The 20,811-nt window shown below is 33.0% G+C and overlaps 1 protein-coding gene across 2 annotated transcripts; it reads left to right on the forward strand.

Annotated features, from left to right (window-relative positions):
- Positions 1-787: 787 nt before the first annotated feature.
- On the forward strand, positions 788-11,038 carry LOC141460109 (uncharacterized). Of its 2 annotated transcripts, none has more exons than XM_074139784.1 (4): positions 788-1,221; positions 1,404-1,524; positions 2,847-3,057; positions 10,794-11,038. In XM_074139784.1, exons 1-4 carry the CDS (start codon positions 977-979, stop codon positions 10,802-10,804), a joined length of 588 nt encoding a protein of 195 aa, XP_073995885.1. In that variant the 5' UTR covers positions 788-976; the 3' UTR covers positions 10,805-11,038. The 2 variants fall into 2 exon arrangements, with proteins under 2 accessions (XP_073995885.1, XP_073995884.1); XM_074139783.1 differs by lacking the exon at positions 10,794-11,038 and adding an exon at positions 6,721-6,934 and having other exon boundaries at positions 799-1,221.
- The last annotated feature ends 9,773 nt before the right edge of the window (positions 11,039-20,811 follow it).

The raw sequence follows: 20,811 nt of genomic DNA on the forward strand, positions 1-20,811 counted from the left end.
GATGGATCCCAAAGTTCAGCTTCTTAAGCCCAGAAAAGTCGAATAATTGTCAAGTAAATCATACATAGCAATACATCTTTTTTAATAAAAAGTAGTCATACGCGGTATTCGACTGGTTAACTTCCACTTACAAAGCCACGCTCTGGACCACTAGACCAATACACTGGCAAGAGATTCTTACCGTAATCATAGGTCAATAAGTCTTGAATACGGGGTACATTAAAATGATGTGATAATTGCTTTCATTTGATGTTAAAACAAATTAATCTAACACACCCATAACCATTACATTACTCTACAATCTTTAAAATCTTCAATTTCATTATTTTTGTTCTTTGCGTCACAAATAACATTTTCTGCAGACAGAGGACCTCCCAAAACCTGTATTTCTGTTGGACCATTGAAAACCGATCACGATCAGGTATAATTGTAACTTTGATCTTAAATATCTCAACAAATATTAGGGATATCGAAACGGGGTCAACGTCATTTTTCACTAATTTTTATGTAGTTTTCGTAATCATTGTCAAAACCAGTGGTCCTTATATAATTTTGATCAGTTTTTTGGCCGTAACTCTGCCAAAAATGAAGATACAGTATCGGGGGTGGAAAATTTGAAAACTAGTCCAAAAAAAACATATAGTTTACTTCGTGAGTTTTTTCGGATTTCCGCTTTCCTAAAAAGTTATTAGCGATTGGTGCGTTTTAAATGGATCACCCTGTATATTGTACTTTGTCTGCATATAAGATTCTGATTGGGATTTGGCAACACATCAAAGAGATTTCAGATGATGTAAAATAATAAAATCACATGATTAATTATTATTAATGGATACCATTTAATTTTTTTTAAATTGAATTTCAACACTGCAATAAGACTAAATCGAAACACAGCATGAAATATTTATTACAATAATTTGTTTAAATTTAAAATAAGCTTTTGGAGGGAAAAAATTCGAATAGCTAAAGCAAAAAGATGGAAGATAGTTCAGGCAGTAAGAAACCAGAATCTTGTGGAAGTTATGATCAGAAGCTAGAAGATACGGAGATCTATGAAGAGATGTGCGAAGAAGAATTATTAGACCTCAATGAAGCATGTGACTTTTGCCATGATGAAAAGCAAATCAATCCAAAATTATTAAAATTATTAGCACCAGATGGATCTGAATATATTACTATGGAGTCATTGAAAAATATTGTTAGTAAGGCTCTCGGCGAAAGGTAAGTTTACTTATTATCGATATTGATATCTACCATACTTTTAAGGACTTAAATACAGAAAACTTTAAAAGACTTGATGAAGCTATATTTAGAAGCTTTCTTGCCAGAGTGGAAATCATAGATAGAGAATAGAAAAAACTGAATAAAAAATCTTACTTCTAAATTTTGAATTATTTTTTTAGGTTCACTGACGAGGAAATAGATTCAGCATTGAGTGACCTAGGCGTTCCACATAATGAGCCAATTCATTATAGGGTCTTCTTAGATTTGATCACTATGCCTTCACCGTCTGCTCTACGGCAGGTAATTTGATTTTCTAATTTGGGGTTGATCTTTAATTTGGATAAAAAAGCAAAAAAAAAAATGATAAATTAATTTGGTTCCCTTGTGTCTAGGCAGTGGATATTTTATTTGATAATTGCTAGCAAACTTGATCATTAACTTTGGCATGTATAATTTGGTGTTTTGTTCTTAGTCGCCACAGCCTTAATGATCGTCTTAATAGATAATTGATTAGATTTAGTAATTAAGTTTTTAAAATACTTCATTTTCTTTTTTATTTCTGAAATAATGGAAGGTTGGAATACCAACTTCAACATTTCTGATTTTTGGTCTAACATCACAGCTACTTCTTCAAAATAACTGCACTAGTTGAAGCTTTTGTTTTAAGTCTTCTTCTGCTTTCAATTACATGTAATTAACGTTAATTGCATTCATATTATTAAATCATTCATGAAAATCGGTTCAATTGTTGATAATTTGAAACGATTGCTATACTTCCCCTTAACTAGTGTAAGGGCAGATCGTCGCTTTAATGTTACGTAGGGGAGCCCTAACCCTATCATCCTGCCAAATTTTATCAAAATTGGGCTAAGATTTACTAAGTTATTAGCAATAATAATTTTGGAGGGGGCTTCACATATATGGTGCTAACTCCTCCCCCATTTGATGTACAGCGTCGAGAACCCCAAAAGGCACATCTACATAAAATTCCGAATCGAATGACATCTCATTCATGAAAATCGGTTCAAGCGTTTAGGCGCTACGTTGTTTACAAAAAAGGGTAACAAGAAGAACAAGAACATTTTCTGAAAATGCCGTTTTTGCCCATTTTCAGCAACGTATTTCTCGAAATCTATTTAATCGATGTTGTTTCAAAAAAAAATTACAGTTACAAAGGAGGATTTGCCCTTTATTTTAAAGAAAATTTGGGAATTCTATCTTTTATAGAAAAAGAGAAAAAAATTGTCAAAGTTGGGTGTTTTTCAACGCTTTTCGTGCAGTTTTTGACGATCAACCCTTATACAACTGTCCTACCGGACAGTTTTAATACAAAAAACAGTTGCAATAATTGGTTCATATTTCAATCATTAGTGATATACAGTGGTAAATTAAAATGTTTTCATTCACTATTTTGTACGTTACTTGCTAAATGAACCAGTTCACTGCATAAATCGATTAACTACATAAATGAAAAGTGGAGAAATGCGATGAAATAATGTTTCCGATGTTTCTTATATAAATGCGATGTTTTTTAAATACCGTTTAATATAAATCCAAATAAATACATGTACTCTTTTTCCGTTACTCTGTGGCAAAAATCAAATATAATGCCATGCTTACAGATAAAAGTTGATTATGGTAATGGTGAAAGCTTGACCGTAGAAGAATGGCAAGAAGCTATGGCGAGAATTGGTGTAGATATATCTAAAGAAGAAATTGAGAACATATTGTTGCGAGCTAAATCCGTTGTAGATAACGTTAGTGCAGAATATAAACCAAGAAGTCCGAAAGATGCTGATAATGCCATTAGTTCACATGGAGATCTTACTAAACGTTAGTTGATTTTAATTTTTTTTTTTTTAATTTTATTTTTTTAGCGCAGATGGCTTTTGTCCCATTTCTGTGGACGACACTATGGTCTTTCTGGATGGAGGCCGTAAAAAGAGGCGTTGTGATCCATATTGATTTTGAGTTTCCACCAAACAATATCCTTTTATTTTCATTTCGAAAATCTGTTTTTACCAATAGGTTTGTGTGTACTTTATAAGCATTAGTCAAAAACGGAAAATGCGGTAAGTTAAAATTTGATAATTCGGAATCGAAGCCTTTGTGGTAACTGAGCTAACCTGAAATGTCACCGTATACAATAGTTTCTTTTTTGACCTTTCTTTAAAATAGATAACTCACATTACTGTACAATACACACAAAAGTGGCTCTTCTGTGGGGATTCGTATCTACCACGCTTACCCAAAAATGCGAGTTCAAACAAAAGTTCTCATATTAAAGCATTAAATAAAATCTAAGGCCTAAAGACCGGGAATCGAACCCAGCCACTGCAATACTATTAACTTTGCAGTTCTCGCCTCTAACCGCTCGGCTATCGTGGCGCCTAGAAATTATACAAACAAAAAATTCGTATTACACCAGTTGCACTTAAAATTATCTATATTATATATACATTTTAATGTTTGTCAGAATGAAATATTAAACTTAAGCTGGGAACATAGTTTATTTACGTGGATGTTATCTAAGAATATATACATGCTTATGTTTACATATTTATATACTATCTCCTTAACAAAAACTTACAGTTTAAAAAGTTAAGTATAAGGGTTGATTAAACGCCAAAAGGTACACAAATCAGCAAGTACCCAACATTTCATTCAAGCTTAGTTGATATAATTTAAGTAATTTTGCTGCATTAACTTTTCCTTCACATTTTTTAGAATTTATTAGATGTCACAGACCCTTATGCTGGCCAGTTCGTTCATAATATTATTTGGTTATAATTATGATAAAATGTATATTATATCTTCGTTTTTAAATAGGTACTTTATTTTAACTCTATTCCAAATAATTATTATTCTTCTGATTTATCTTTAATATGCCCTTTATTCTGAAGTTGTCACATCTTATACATGCATGTTAAAGTAGAAAAAGACAAAGTTAGAGTCGGCTACTGTTTAAATTTGAATCACGGAGGATTTAAAACAATATTTCAGACTTGAATTCGTCTAACCGAAATATTCGTGAGCACAAATAACACACAGTTAATAACAAGTAGATTATTCAACAATTATTCATTTCTCAATTGTAATTTAATTTTACTTACAGTAAAATACTGGAATAATTATCTGTCCTAAAAGTATGCAATACTTATTTATTTTATATTACATAACATATTATAACATTGTGAGAAGAACAGCTACATTGAGAGTGTGATTGAAGAAAACTATATTATTTTCTATAAAGCCAGATAATTATTACCTATTATTATAAACGTTTGACTACTACATAAAGTAACAATTACTTTAATCGAAGAATGAACTTAAACAGACGATTTTTATTAAAAATAAAATAATGGAAATCATTGATGTATGTTGGTGTAAGCATTTTTTTAAAAAAGTTTTTAAATTTTGTAGCCTCGTAATTTTTTTTATTTTTTATAACGTTTTCTTTTTAACCTGTAATTAATAGTTTGATTATTATAGATTAATAGATATTACAGTCAATCTACAGTGCTACTTCAACAAATTTTTTGTAGATGAAAATGGCCAGCATAAGGTTCTGTGACATCTAATAAATTCTAAAAAATGTGAAGGAAAAGTTAATGCAGCAAAATTACTTAAATTATATCAACTAAGCTTGAATGAAATGTTGGGTACTTGCTGATTTGTGTACCTTTTGGCGTTTAATCAACCCTTATACTTAACTTTTTAAACTGTAAGTTTTTGTTAAGGAGATTTTTGTACCTTTTGGATAGATTTTCATTTTTGTCTATTTTGCTAAGTTACATATCTGCTTTACTGTTTTTTTTAAATTTGGAATAAGCAATTCTAACATTATAACCTGATAAGGTGTTAAGTAGGAACCGTAACTACCACTGGAGAGATCTTTTTAAAGAATGATTATAGTTGCGGTCCCCAAACCATCCTCAATAACAATTTTTTTGAGAAAGCCTTTTTATATAAAATAGGAAGGTATTTGTACGTAAAAAGCAAATTTAAACTGCGATTTCAGACCTTCCTTTTAAGAGGAGTAAGAAAAATAAACGGGCGATTACAGTACTTCTCCCTAAAAGGCAAAGAGGCAAAGATTTTGAATCGAACGACAATTCATTAATGTAAATAGGTTCACCCAATGATAATTTTAACGATTTCAGTACTTCCTCTTAGTAGGTGTAAGAGCATGATGGCACTTCACAGCCATGTAGAGGAGCTTTAATCACTTCTTCGTGCTAAATTTTATCAAAATCGGACAAAGCGTTATAGAAATATTGGTAATAATAGTTTTAGAAACGGCCTTACTTGGGTGGGGCAAACTCCCCTCCATATGAGGCGTAGCGACGAGACTTTTAAAGTGCAAATCTGTACAAAATTTCGATTCGAATGACACTTCATTCATGAAAATCAGTTCACTTGTCGATAATTTGAAACGATTGCTATACTTCCCCTTAACTAGTGTAAGAGCAGATCGCCGCTTTAATGTTACGTAGGGGAGCCCTAACTCTATCATCCTACCAAATTTTATCAAAATCGGGCTATGATTTACAGAGTAATTAGTAATAATAATTTTGAAGGGGGCCTTACATTAAGGGGGCTAACTCCTCTCTAATTCGGTGTACAGCGTCGAGACCCCCAAAAGGCACATCTACATAAAATTCCGAATTGAATGTCACCTCATTCATGAAAATCGGTTCTCGCGTTTAGGCGCTACGTAGTTTACAAAAAAGGTAACAACAACAACAAGAAGAAGAAGAAGAAGAACAACAACAATTTCTGAAAATGCCGTTTTTGCTCATTTTCGGCAACTTTTTTCTCAAAATCTATTAGGTCTGGGGGGTTGCAAAAAAATTACAGTTATAAAGGAGGGTTTGCCCTATATTTTAAAGAAAATTTGGGAATTTTATCTTTTATAGAAAAAGAGAAAAAAATTGTCAAAGTTGGGTGTTTTTTAACGTTACGCTTTTTCGTGCACTTTTTGACGATCAATCCTTATACAACTGTCCTACCGGACAGTTTTAATTTCTGTATATAAAAATGTATTATATATATATAACCATAATATATTCAAAAGCGAATACATGCACGCAATAAACACACAATAAACAAATTGTGAATTGTATGTATTATACAGTGGAATAACATAAATACCTACTGTGTTTATATCTGTGACATCGCATATTTACACACTAACAAAAATGCATATCTACCTTACAAAACATATTATTGCTGTATTATAACATACTACACTTTTCTTGTGTACATTACAAAACATAATATTACTGTATTATAACATAGTATACTTTTCTGTGGTGCGATCGTCTTCATTCTATTATATAGTTGGCATTGAACTTTATCTTTTTCTTTGTTTGTTCCATTTAAAGGAGACATTTTGTAGAATTCCAATATGGTTTCTTTTTTTGCCATTTATTTTGTAATTTATTGACTGTGTTTTCTGTTATTACTATATGTTTACAATAGAGAAATTTTCAGAGAATGCAAAAGAAGAAACGTCAACTGAACGTGAGGATGATGATACCAATGACGTGTTTGTTGATGTCAACGAAGATTTTCTGTATACTGAATAATAAATATTTCAAACCAAGTATACATTAAATATTGTAAATTTCCATATTCGAAGACATATTGTTATTAGTTGAAAAAAAAGGAAGGTTATCAATAAACTGTCCCAGAACTTCGTAAATAAGGACGTATTGTATTTATTTTAATTTATTATCTAAAAAAAGGCTGCTTAGTCTAAATTTTTGCGCTCCCAAAACGCTGACTTACAAATTCATTTTTAAATGAATAAAAATTACAGTACAGGAGGCAGTGATTGCAGTTGAAGTTAATGAGTTAATCTAGTAGACTAATTTAATCAAGCCCTAATTCTGTTAGGAAATCAACAATTAAATGTTTGATTAAAATTATAGTTTTTTAGAGGTGATGTAGTAAATATAAATTTTTATCAACTCATTGGTAAATTTTGAATAGCAGCTCCTTATTTAAATCATTAAAGTTGATTTATAATTTTGTTTTTATTTATTTATTTTTAATGATTTAACTCTTTGCGGCCAGGTGGGTTAAAAACTGTCCCACTTTTTGCTTAGCTTTTGCTGCATGCTGGGATATATTTTAACCCACCTCGAAAAGTTGAAGTTATTCATACACACAGCTTAATATGTTATTTAAAGTTCTCCATTCAGTTGGCAGTGCTGTGCACCAATGGTAAATGCGAAAATAAATGAAATAATTTTTATATTTATTATAAACTTGATCGATAGTAAAAAATGGTGGCACCGCATGCTGTTCTATTATTTGGATGCAGCTGTTGTTAATTCATATATTGTTTATAAAAAATTGGATCAAAACATGGAACTTAAACATTTCAAGGAACAGTGCGCTGAAGGACAGTGCTGTACTGTCTGCAAAGTTCCGCTTTGTTTTGGTAAAAAGTTGTGTTTGAATGAACACCATATAAAGCATTAGTTGCATAGTGGTCTTATACAATACCAGTGTCCCACACTCAAAAAGGACTATTGAAATGGTATTAATTTTTTCTCTTCTTTTTTTCGTATTTCGAGAGTGATGATTATTTGAGAGGGATGATTAAATATGGAAAATAATGGAAATGAATGTTTATTACCATTTTTTTTTATAATAAAAGAAATTGTGTGCAACTAGGGCTTTTATATTCTTTAAAATCGTGTGCCTCAAAGAGTTAAGGCGCGCAACATCTGAGGTTATCGCCCCCCTAAGCTTTTTTACATTGCACTACCGACTTCCGGACAATGTTCTCTCGTTACAGACCAACTTAAGCGCCAGCAGCTAGATTCGAACCCGGGACTTCCGCGTGGGAATCCAATACACTAAACGCATAACTAATCCCCATTTCTGATTTATAATTATTATTTGAAATTTTGTTTTTTTCAGAAAATTTTGTTTAAGGGCACTTTTAAAAGAAAATCAAAAATTTTTTTCGACTAAAAGTGCCATAAAATGAACAGATTTTGAGATTTAATTCCTCCCCTTCACAGTAATGGCGTCTCCAAACCTTCTTATCCTGAGAGTTTAACTGTTTTGGTTTCCTAACCAAAGGTAGGAGACATTTACCCTAACTCTCGCTGTTTTGGGAGGATCTAGAATTTTTTGGGGGGGAGATTTTTCTCTTTCAGCCGATGAAAGGCTTAAACTTTAAGGAACAGAAACCATAAGGTAGTGTACAGTGATGCCTTTAGGTTGAATGTACCTGTAAGGTCGCTTATTTCCCAATGTGTGGCAATCACGGTTACTTTAAATTACCGTTTACTAATTAAAAAGTAGAAAGTAGAGTAATCGCCAATTTTTTTCAGGCGAGGCTCAACATCCAACTAGTAATTAGGTGTCGAGGACCGAGGGTGGAAGCTCATACTTTGAAAACAATTTTTTCTAACAAATAAAAAGTAGCCATACGCGGGATTCGAACCAGTGATCCCCCACACACAAAGCCACGCTCTTGACCACTAGACCAACACCCGCCCATAAGTTTCTAAGTTTACTAATTATATAATACGAAAATCCTAAAAGAAGAAAGAATATGGCCAATTTCAGTCATTATTGTTTACTATTTTTGCTAAGCTTTTGACCTAAAGACTAGGTCATCTTCAGTGCTGTAGAACATATGTTACAGTAACAGAATGTTATTGTACATTAATTTGATATAAAAATAATAGTTCTCAAACGATTAATTACCTTATGCTATTAACAATAACAATATTTTTACATCTAAGGTTGGTCTATCTTCTGTCCTGTACATACATAATTGGCAATATTTCTTCTGCATTTTGGATTAATGAATCAGCCACCAAAAACAATAACTTGTATTTGTAAAATTTGAAACATGTATTTCTTAAATGATTTATTTTTATTTTGACAAAATCAAATTTTTACATAAATCAATGAGAAGGATGATGCTTAATGACGCATGGCAAGATTAGCAATGTTTGGTTTCGAAATTTAATTTAGTTTCAGCCTTAAATCGCCTCGAAGTCCTACATTTAATTTATTTGCTTTGCTTTGTTAAAATAGAATTAGCAAGAAGCCTGATTCAACCATATATGAGCTTTGGAATGCAATTTAAAAAGGGAAATGGCCACAAAGTTTTGGATACTTTTGAGTAATATTTATTGATATATTCGTACAAAATTTACTCAACAGTTTTTTTTTTTGGCGCATCAACAGCTGAGGTCATTAGCGCCCGGAGCTTTTTCCAGTGCACTGCCGGCCTCCGGACAGTGTTCTCTCGTTACAGACAACACTGTCCATCACCGGACAGTGAGCTGTAAGAAGCTCCTAGGAAGAGAAAATCTAAGGGTCAGCAGCTGGATTCGAACCCGGGAATTCACCGTATTCACCAGATTTGGCGCCCTGCGACTTTTTCCTGTTCCCATGATTGAAGAGACCCATGAAAGGACGGAGATTTGCGACGATTGAGGAGATAAAAACCGAATCGCTGAGAGAGCTCAAGGACATACCAAAAAGTGCATATCAGAACTGTTCCGAGGATTGGAAAAAACGCTGGCACTTATGTATTATATCTGAGGGGGACTACTTTGAAGGAGACAAAATAAAAATCGATGAATAAATAAATATTTTTTAAGAAAAATGAAAATTCACCTTATTTTTTGAACATACCTCGTAAATTTGTACCATTTTTTTTTAAAATCATTTTTTTATTTCACGAATATTCGTTTTATGGTTTATTTTTAGAGGGGAGGAGTTTCCGTTTCGTTTTTAGAGTAAATTACAGTTTCAAACTGTAGGATATACGGAAGTAATGCAGATTTTGACGCCAGATTATTTATAGAAGACTCTTAACTGAATTATATTAATGAAAAATTGGATTAATTTTGAAATTATTATTTTTATATTTGTCCTTCATGTTTCATATAATGTATGTATTTGTTTATATATATATATATATATATATGTGTGTGTGTTTGTAACGACCGGATGTATTGAACTTGAAGAGAGTGTGGGAGACCATGTATATATACATATATCTGTATCGAGAAAAACAGAATGGTTCGTTAAAAAGTAACATCATGAGTTGCAGATGTCGAACAGTCTCCATCAACATATATACATTCAGGCAAGTATGTGTACATTATACACATATGTAGGCAGGTTGAACCATACATATTACTTACAGATACCACTACATTCAACAATTACGCCTCCGCTAAATATTAAAACGAAAAAGAGATGTATATCTATATACAGCTGTACGATACTCATAACAAACACAAAAATATTCCTAACTAATCATTTTCATTGCCAAATATAAGATGATCAAATCATACTTTTAGATAGATCAAAACTAGAAAATAAAAATAAAATTAACAAACAAAGAGCCACTTTGTTTTTTGACATCAATTTTTTAGCTCTTTAAGAATTTGTTTTTATTGTTTTTAACTCATGAGCTTAAAATAAACTGTTTTTTAAACTGACCTGGTTTACGCAGCATATGGTAATAATATAGTACGAATTCAGATCTTAGAAATCATTCTATATAATTGAATTTTTAGGCGCTCGCTGAATGAAGAAGTTTCCGAACTATTAAAGAATTCTGCTCTAGATATTGATTGTTATGAAGCTAAGGTGTTGAGAGCTAGAAAAAGATGGACATCAATTTAACTAGACAACCATTGTTTCAAGTACTGGTGTGAAATAAATATTACAATTAATTAATCAGAAGTTCCAATCATGTCTGCTAGTAGCGATAGGTGCTTAAAAGTAACAATTATATTATTTATTTAAAAGTTAATTTAAAGCTTTACGAATAATCATACGGGGAGGCTGTAACTATGGCCATTACTAGGTTACACTATAATAAAACAATTAAGTTAATAATTAACATCTGCGTGTGCCCATATTAACACAAAAAAATGAGAGATCGTTATTTCGGATGCTGCGGGCTAGTTACTTTGTATAATTGTAGGAAAAATGTTTAACTGAATTTCAACTCTTTTCTGAATAACTTGACAAGAGTTTCATTTCACTTTCGTGAATAGTTTGGCCAAAGTTTCATCAACTTTCCGATAAGCTTGAACCGAGTTTCATCTTCTATCTGATAACCTTGGATAATCTCCTTTCCGATAAGCTTGCAACAGTTTCATCTCTTTCTTGAATAGCTTCGCAAATATTTGTCTCCTTTTTCGATAAGTTTGAAGAGATTCAACACTTGCTATTCATCTATTTTCTAAAAAGAACTGGCACTGTTTCATTTCTTTCCTGAATAGCTTTCATTTCATTCCCGATAAGCTTGGATTGAGTTTTATCTATTTTCTGAACAGCTTGAACAGAGTTTCATCTTTAATCTGATAGCCTTGGCACTATTTCACTCTTTTCTGATAAGCTTGGATTGAGTTTTATCTATTTTCTGAACAGCTTGAACAGAGTTTCATCTTTAATCTGATAGCCTTGGCACTATTTCATCTCTTTTCTGATAAGCTTGGACTGAGTTTTATTTATTTTCTGAACAGCTTGAACAGAGTTTCATCTTTAATCTGATAGCCTTGGCACTATTTCATCTCTTTTCTGATAAGCTTGGACTGAGTTTTATCTGTTTTCTGAACAGCTTGAACAGAGTTTCATCTTTAATCTGATAGCCTCGGCACTATTTCATCTCTTTCCCGATAATCTTGGACAGAGTTTTATCTATTTTCTGAACAGCTTGAACAGAGTTTCATCTTTAATTTGATAGCCTTGGCACTATTTCATCTCTTTTCTGATAAGCTTGGAACAGTTTCATCTCTTTCTTGAATAGCTTCGCAAAATGTCAACATCTTTTCTGAATAGCGTGGTAAATTTCAACTCCTTCGTGATAGTCTTGGCACAGTTTTGTCTCCTTTCTGATAAGCTTGACTTAGTTTCATCTCTTTCTTGAATAGCTTGGCAAATGTTAATCTCTTTTCTGAACAGCTAGACAGAGTTTCATCTTCTTTCTGACAGTCGTGGAAGCTCTTATTCTCGTTGTTCTCTTAGAACCTACTGAAATCAAATTCATATTTAAGTAATATTCCATTATTCTTTAAATCATATATCTTTATAACTAAACTTAATTTGTATTTTTACGCGTATTACTATTATTTTATAGCGAAAATTCGTTTCTTTTACATCCCAAAAGATTATCAGAAACTTTTATTATCTATGAATCATCGTGTAAGGTTTTGTAAGTAATTTGAAGCACATGTAACTTGAAAAATTACGATTTCTCTGTCGTAATAATCACCTGTCTAGGTTTAGTTCAAGAATAATTGGTTTCGTTTCTTTTAATTCAAACATTTTGAGGAAGATATGCTTTAAATTCAAAACTTGGCTGAATTTAATGAGAGGAAAGCATTATTTTGAAGCTATGTGTGCTTATAAATTGTGTCCTTTTTAATTTAAAGTAATTGTTAGTGAGAATTTTATAATATTATAATTTTCGAAGATTAAAATAAAGCGCTGAGACCTAACTCTGAACTTTTTTTCATCTTCATGTATCTATTTTTTTCTTTTTTAAATTTTTTTCATTTAATTCATTCATAAGAGAGCAACTACCAGTAGACCGTTTTTTTTTTTTAAACACATTAAAACTGTTGTGTAGTAAATGAAGCATAGCAGAGTTTAGTGATCTAGGCTCCAGCTGGAGGCACTTGTTGTACCCTACGGGGAACTGCCGGGGATGTGCAATAGACGCAGACAGCCTCCTAAGTGTGCACGGTGTTAGTAATAAACCTTAAAGGGCTGTGACTCATTTAACATCCTAACACCCTAACTACTAAATTAGTTACAATAACTTACTTATTATATTTAATAGATATTAACTATCTTTTTTTTTTGTTTTTTTTTTTATAAATTTTTTATATTCAAAATTTGATACGTAAATTTTCTTTTTCTGCTATCATACCTGTATAATAAAGTGAGATTCATTCTACCAAAACTACGTAATATCCGGCGTCAGAAATTGAAGTCAATAATACAAATTTCATAATTACTAGAGTTAAATTGTTTCAAGTACTTTTGCAATGATTTCTAGCTCATTTATGTAGTCGTGATAATTTATGTTTTAGAAGAATCATTATTTATTGAAACTTTTTAAAATAACACTTAAAAAAAGCAATAATAAAGATTTTTTTCTGCAACCATGTAGGAATGTTTTCATTACTCAATTAAAATCAGCTGTGTAATGCCCAACTTCACTAGTGGGGAAAAATTCCCATTAGTGTCACTTTCCTCACTAGTGAGTGGAAAAACTTTATTGTGCTTCCTTGATATAAGAAGTTTTGTTATTAACATAAATATTTTCTGTAAAACTTTAATAAGCTTATTTAACGTAACTAAATAATTAAAAAACGAATATTAAAAAATAAAATAAAAATTGAAAGGAATATAGACATAAAAATAATACTTTAATAAATAATTAGATATTTTTAATTATAACAGTTGAAAAGGTTATATAACTTTCGCTTCGCTCGCTCGTGCGTGCAAACCCTGCCTCGTGTGAGGAAAAGTACTACTTTCCACACTTGTTAAATAAATAACTATTATTGGACAAGTGAGGGAATTTCACTTTTCATGCACTAAGTATTGCTTTACCGACTACTTGGACGACGTTCCAAATTGCCCATAGAACTCAAACGTTTAATATACTATACTATCCTCAAAATGATGTGGACTTACGGCCTAGAGCTATGAGGTTCAGCCAAACCTACAAACATACGGACAGTACAAACATTTCAGTCAAAACTACTGCCGACCGATAGCTGACGCTCCTTTCTACGGTGACTAACCTCACTCTTCACAGCTACCTCAACATCTTATTCGTACACCAACTCGCCAAGACAGAATATCACAAGTTCCATACCGCTCTCTCTACTTGATCTAATCCTCTTGTACTCTCTCTCGCCTTCTCAGAAAATCCACCACGCCGACTGAATCGTCACTAGACCCGGAACTACCTTGAGGTCTGAAGACCATCACCATCTTAATCGATTTCCTGTAGAGAGTCCTACCGCTGGGTAGTTTCTCTCCTCCTGCTATTCAAGCACCAATATATCTCATCCACATTCTAATTTACCTATTGTATATACAGGGTGTTCAGCATAAGACTACGGTAACTTCGGGAGGCGATTCTGGGCATCATTTGCAACAAAAAATTCCATATAAACTATGGCTCGATTCGGCTCCGTTTTATAGATATTTTTAATTTTATGTTTTTTCAAGGTGTTACTACTTTTTAGCAAAAAGTTGTCTATATTTCTCAAACTATTAAAGCTACAATTATTTTAATAAGCTCATTAAAAAGAAGGTTAAATTTCCTTTTAAATAAGCTAATTTGTATTCCAAAAAAATAATATCAAGTATTTTACTTTGTGGCCCAAACATAGGAAATAGCAAGTTTCTAATTTTTTCCAAAAACTTTGACTTCATTTTTCTCAAAAACGTTTTATATGAAAAAACCGTGCACTATTCAGGAAAAACATCTACATACGATCACCTTTCGAACGGTATATAATAATTGGGGTTATGTTAAAAATTGATGCAGAAATCTGTGATTAATTGCAAAAAAGTAGGCCTCAAAACAACGTCGGCATTATGAAAGGAATTCTCCTACCATAAGAATATAACTGAACAGAATCATCAAATCCAGTACGATTTTTTGCAAACGTGTAATTTAATAATTCATTTATTTAAGAACTATATTCAAAAATATAAAACTTACATTGAAAGTAATAAAATAAAATAAGAAGAATAAAAATGAATATGATGTTAAATGAGTGTTAGGTACCAATTTCGAAAGAAAGGATTTTCGTTTAACGAGTTTAGATCTGTGTGTTATTCTTTAGTTAATTAAAGAGATATGCCAAATAATGTGAATAAATCACAGATTTTCTTGAACTACACAATAAACTTTTGGAATTAACAGGTTGTAAAGAGCTAATGAATAAGCCGAGAACTTACTTATCGCTATAATCTCCAAGTTAAAAACTGACATATTTTAACCTAATACGGCTTATAAAAACAAATAAATACAACAAGAAGAAAAGCTAGTTTAAAGTCTACATTTTCATTAGATATTTAGTTGTCATTTTGCTATCAATATGCCAACGAATTCGAATATTGAATATCGCGATATGTCATACATAATTATTATTTTTAATGTTAGTTTTATATTTTTGAATATAGTTCTTAAATAAATGAATTATTAAATTACACGTTTGCAAAAAATCGTACTGGATTTGATGATTCTGTTCAGTTATATTCTTATGGTAGGTGAATTCCTTTCATAATGCCGACGCTGTTTTGAGGCCTACTTTTTTGCAATTAATCACAGATTTCTGCATCAATTTTTAACATAACCCCAATTATTGTATACCGTTCGAAAGGTGATCGTATGTAGATGTTTTTCCTGAATAGTGCACGGTTTTTTCATATAAAACGTTTTTGAGAAAAATGAAGTCAAAGTTTTTGGAAAAAATTAGAAACTTGCTATTTCCTATGTTTGGGCCACAAAGTAAAATACTTGATATTATTTTTTTGGAATACAAATTAGCTTATTTAAAAGGAAATTTAACCTTCTTTCTAATGAGCTTATTAAAATAACTGTAGCTTTAATAGTTTGAGAAATATAGACAACTTTTTGCTAAAAAGTAGTAACACCTTGAAAAAACATAAAATTAAAAATATCTATAAAACGGAGCCGAATCGAGCCATAGTTTATATGGAATTTTTTGTTGCAAATGATGCCCAGAATTGCCTCCCGAAGTTACCGTAGTCTTATGCTGAACACCCTGTATACAGGGTGTTCATTTTAAGACGTCTTAAATGCATTTCATGCTTAAACGGTTGATCTGAACAAAAAAATGGGTAGAGGAAAAATTTGTTGCCCGTCAACTCTAGTTTCAGAATATGTGACGACTTTAAAATTCCTGCCGGCATACGCGGCAGACGCGCGTCCAAAAGTAAGGATTCGCAGCTTGTGCATCACGTACTGTGCCTTTAAAGGTGCCTCCTCTGGCTCGCAATCCAGGTTAGCCTGGAGTTTATCAACTGCTCTCTGTATCTGAGGAGGCACCTTTGAAGGCCCAGTACATGCTGCACAAGCTGCGTAAGGTGCATTATTTGATAAATTGAGCAATAATTTTGATCCTTTAAATGAAAGATATTGATCACTTAAATATGTAGCAGATTTCCATTTTTTTTGGTAATTAAACGCTACTCTCCCAAAGTTACCAAGAAATTATTAAACTTTCTTGTTTGTAACAGGTGTAAAATTAATTTTTAGCCATTTTGTGTATGCTTGAGAACATCTAAAGCTCTTAACATTTGATTATTGATTATAAAATCACTCGGAAAACTACTTATTTCCCGATATTAAGAAAAATACTAGCTTTACTGCCTTGGCAATATTTTCAGTAGAAAGGGGATGAAAAAATACATAAAAATGACCTATCGCGTGCCCTTCTTTCTCTTTGATAACATGTTAAAAAATTGAAATATGATTAATAATTATCAGATTTTGAAATAGCCTAGCACCTTTAATTTTAAAGATATCAAATTGCGGTTTCCGGTTTCTTTCATAACTTTTTATACTCATTAAAACTGTGTATATGAAAATGGGGGTCAACTGCAAACCCTCGCTTTTGGTCGTGCGTCAGCCGAGTATGCGGGCAGGAATCTAAAAATCAAGTCCCATATTCTGAAACTAGAGGTGACAGGCAACAAATTTTTCCTCTACCATTTTTCGCTCAGATCAACCGTTTAAGCATGAGATGCATTTGAGCCGTCTTAAAATGAACACCCTGTATTTATACAGAGTATAAATTACTAAATAATTTTTTAAAAAATGTGAAGTGAAAGAATTCAATTTTTAAAGAAAAAATGGACGAAAATACCTTTTTAGCAAACACCTTACACAATCAAGTGATATGGGGTTCCTGGTTGGTTTAGTTTTGGCTGATAAGTTTAAGCCGGATGCGCCAAATATGATCGGCAATACTTTAGCTATAAGTTTAGCTCCCAAATTAGTTATAACTACTATTTTAGAATGTAGATTATAGATACTAAGATATGTTCTAATGGAATGTGACGAATTAAACAGCACATGTCACAGAATGTAACTCTTCTTTAGTTAATTTTCTTTTTCTTGACTTCTCGTGGCCACAGTTAACTAACTCCTCCATCTTGTGTTCCAAGTGTATGTGGTGTGTCTTTTTTCTTTAACATTTACGAATCCTTAGTTCTTTCTGTTTCTTTATTTAGTTATATTTCATTTCTTATTCGTTACGGAGGAAGCTCTTTGTCGTCTGATACAAAGTAACAAATGTAGTGGCAAGTGAGACATAAAAATTATACCAGTAAGTTCATCTATCCATCTATCATAATGTACACTCGTGGCGCGTTTTAATTATTAATAATTTATCACGTCTGAAGAACCCAAAGTCACGTGTGGGTTCTTTTCGAAGGCAATGTGCACAACACTTCCCGATTAAAGTAGGATTATTTTTTTTTCATTAAATGTAATTAATTAAAAGTTTTTGAAAACTACATTTTAAGAGAGACCAAACCCGCCATTACCATAAAGGTAATTTTATTCATAATCCAGTCTTTCTATTTTAAGTTTTCTTCGAAAATGTGTCTCTGATAAAAAAAAGAAAAATATAATTTTCTAAACATCGTTTAATTATTTCTTTAAAAATCACTTACAAAACTTTTTCTTATTGTAATAGCCAAAGTTCTAACCAATAGAATTTATTAAAACTTGAAAATTCAAAAGAATTCGCCTAACACTAGACTGGGACTGCCTTCGGATTTTATGACTCCCAAATATAACTTCGACAAGCGTTTCAGAGTCTGTATTGGAGACCGGGAGGCTTGGAGACGTGGACCCCCAGTGGTGGGAGACTCGATGTGGTACACAGATGGCTCCACGGATGTAGCTTTTCGGTTAGCCTAGGAAAACTAGCTACAGTTTTTCAGGCTGAGCTAGCTGCAATTAGGTTCTGTACTGCCGAGATTAACGGGCGAGGATTCTAAGGTCTCGGTTAGTCAGGCTGCTCTACGAGCTAACATTTCCTACCTGGTCAACTCAAGGCTGGTTTGGGACTGTCTGGGTGCCCTAAAGGAAATTAGTGACCAAAATAAGGTCATTCAGGACACAAGGGAAACGAAGTGGCAGATTTATTGGCCCGGGAAGGCTCTGTGGGACACTTCGTTGGCCCGGAGCCCTATTTTGGGTCTTAAGACTGCTGCCATTAAACTATGGGTGCAGATTAAGGCCTCAGGAGTGGTGGCTTGCCACCACAGGGCAGAGACAGGCGAAGGAGTTTATTAAAGGGCTATTCGCCAAGGCTGACTGCAGAATTAATCCGTCAAGGCCGTGTGGGGCTATAAGGATAATTGTAGGCTCAGAAAGCATATGCATTGCATGGGCCTGGCGGATGATATCCTTTGTAGGTTCTGCCAGCAAGAAGAGGAAACGGCACTTCACGTGTTGTGTCAGTGTGAGGGGCTTGTCTGTGGCTAAGGATATTACTTCTCGGGGAGGAAAAACCAAGGCCTGGGAGCTTTACCCAAGAGTCGCTCTTCAGAATTAAGAGTCTGATCGAAAGGACGAGTCTGGAGGGTGAGCTTTAGAGTGAGGGAAGCCACAATAGATCCAAAGGGGTCGCCGTTGACCTTGAGCCGCCCTAATCTAACATTAGACTGGAATTATAGTTTTGGTTTTCGACCGTTGTTAAATTGACGATTTGGGGAATATTGAGGTGCTGTCAATCAATAAATTCAAACTCAAATTTGGTTTTATCTCACCAACGTTTCGGTAAATCTATTACCTTATTCAGAGTAGTGTAAAATTTGTGGTTAACATTTAACAATTATGATGATGTAACTTAACGTTAAACTTCAATTTGTGTTTGAATTTATTGATTGACCGCACTTCAATATTCCCAAAATCACTAGACTGGAATGTCAAGAATTGAATAATCGTTCTAGACTGCTTAAAAGAGATAAAAAAGAACCAAAATGTCTATTACCAACAATAAATTCCTTCTTAAAAGTCATCTAGAGCCTACGGAATAGAAAAACGATTGCAATCCCTGCAGTCCAAAATTTCTTCACCATTGTTATCGCTCCAAATCTTAATATCTTTTTTACTAATTACATTGCTTCTTCTTCGAAGTAAGAAACTTCTTAAATCCCTGTCTTTCTTACAGAGATTTACATCCTTTAGCGAGAATGCATTACCTTTTTCTGGACAACCTCTCCCTCATCGCCTCAAATGTCAGTGGCCTCCTTGATCTTCTTTCAAGAAGTGACAGTGAGTGACAAGAAATACTACTTTGGGTAGTTTCCGCACTCAGGTAGTTCGTGTATTTATTATTTCACTTATTGCTTATGCTCATTAAAGTAAAGTAAAGTAATCGCCTATTTTTTCAGGCGGGCTTTACGTCCAACTACCAATTAGGTGTCCTGGGCGCAGGCGACTAGCAAACGTTCTTTACTGTAAATTTCCTTTGTTAACCATTAAGTAAAATCCGAGGCATAGAGCGGGAATCGAACCCAGTACCAGCGGGAATCGAACCCAGTACCACAATACGTATTAGCTTGTTGGTCTCTTCTCTAACCACTCGGCTAACGTGGCGCCTGCTTATGCGCATTATGTTCTTATTAATCTACGATAAAGTAAGAACAATAAAAAGAAATATTTGATTGTTACAGGAGAATGTCTTGCAACAGTTTCAACCAGTTTTTTGTACACTCCATTTTGGCTAAACTTAAACTAGATCAGATCTATGCCATTTACTTCTGATTTCTTCTGTCATTCCTTATCATTAATGCTAAAACAAGATTCGTTTTTGTCTTCAAGTGGGCGTTTCTATTCTAACATTTTCTAGTTAAAATACTTAACTAATGCGTCCTATTTCATTAATATGTGTTCACAAATCAGATAAACTTGTTCAATTGTAAGTACTTTTGCGAGTTAGCTCTACCATAACTCGCGTGCCATGTGTCGCAATGCAATGCTTCCCAAGAGACTCATAAATTTCTGTGGCCTGTTTTGGATTAAAATAAGAAAGGAATCACTTAAGAGCAGTTCTAAGTAACGCCCTTCTGCCAGTCCACTTGGTTAATCTTGAAGCTATTTTTTGATAATTTTTCTTTGATGAGTTGTATCCAAAATGATACACCTGGAAAGCGACAGAATGTTTCCAGATATTTAACATTTTACGAAATAGGTTGAAAAAAACCAGTCGATGGATACTTTTTCCGGTTTCCAGGTGGTGACGCTTTCAAATTTGGTACCAAACTGATTCATATGACCTTCCCGTTCCTGAGAGAGCTACAGCCTTAATTTTAAGGAGCCATAGGAAGTGGGAAATGTGAAGGTTACGGAAACTGCCAAAGAACTTATTAAACGCAAAGGAAATCCCTGAATGGATTAGTAAATCTAGTATTGACTATTGAGAAACATCAGGAAACTGTCGCCATAGAATTTCAAGAACACCATTATAGATTTACAAATTAATTTCTTTTTCAAATTCCAATGTAAATAAACTA

Source organism: Rhodnius prolixus, unplaced genomic scaffold (genome assembly GCF_049639745.1).
Source record: "Rhodnius prolixus isolate KJV_2025 unplaced genomic scaffold, Rpr scaffold_6, whole genome shotgun sequence".
Classification (NCBI taxonomy): Eukaryota; Metazoa; Arthropoda; class Insecta; order Hemiptera; family Reduviidae; genus Rhodnius; species Rhodnius prolixus.

Excerpts from the sequence above, each read along its gene's own strand:
- LOC141460109 (XM_074139783.1), top strand. The coding sequence starts at position 977 with ATGGAAGATAGTTCAGGCAGTAAGAAACCAGAATCTTGTGGAAGTTAT. Across the intron at positions 1,222-1,403 it reads AGTAAGGCTCTCGGCGAAAG|GTTCACTGACGAGGAAATAG; the intron begins GTAAGTTTACTT and ends TTATTTTTTTAG. Across the intron at positions 3,058-6,720 it reads ACATGGAGATCTTACTAAAC|AGAATGCAAAAGAAGAAACG; the intron begins GTTAGTTGATTT and ends AGAAATTTTCAG.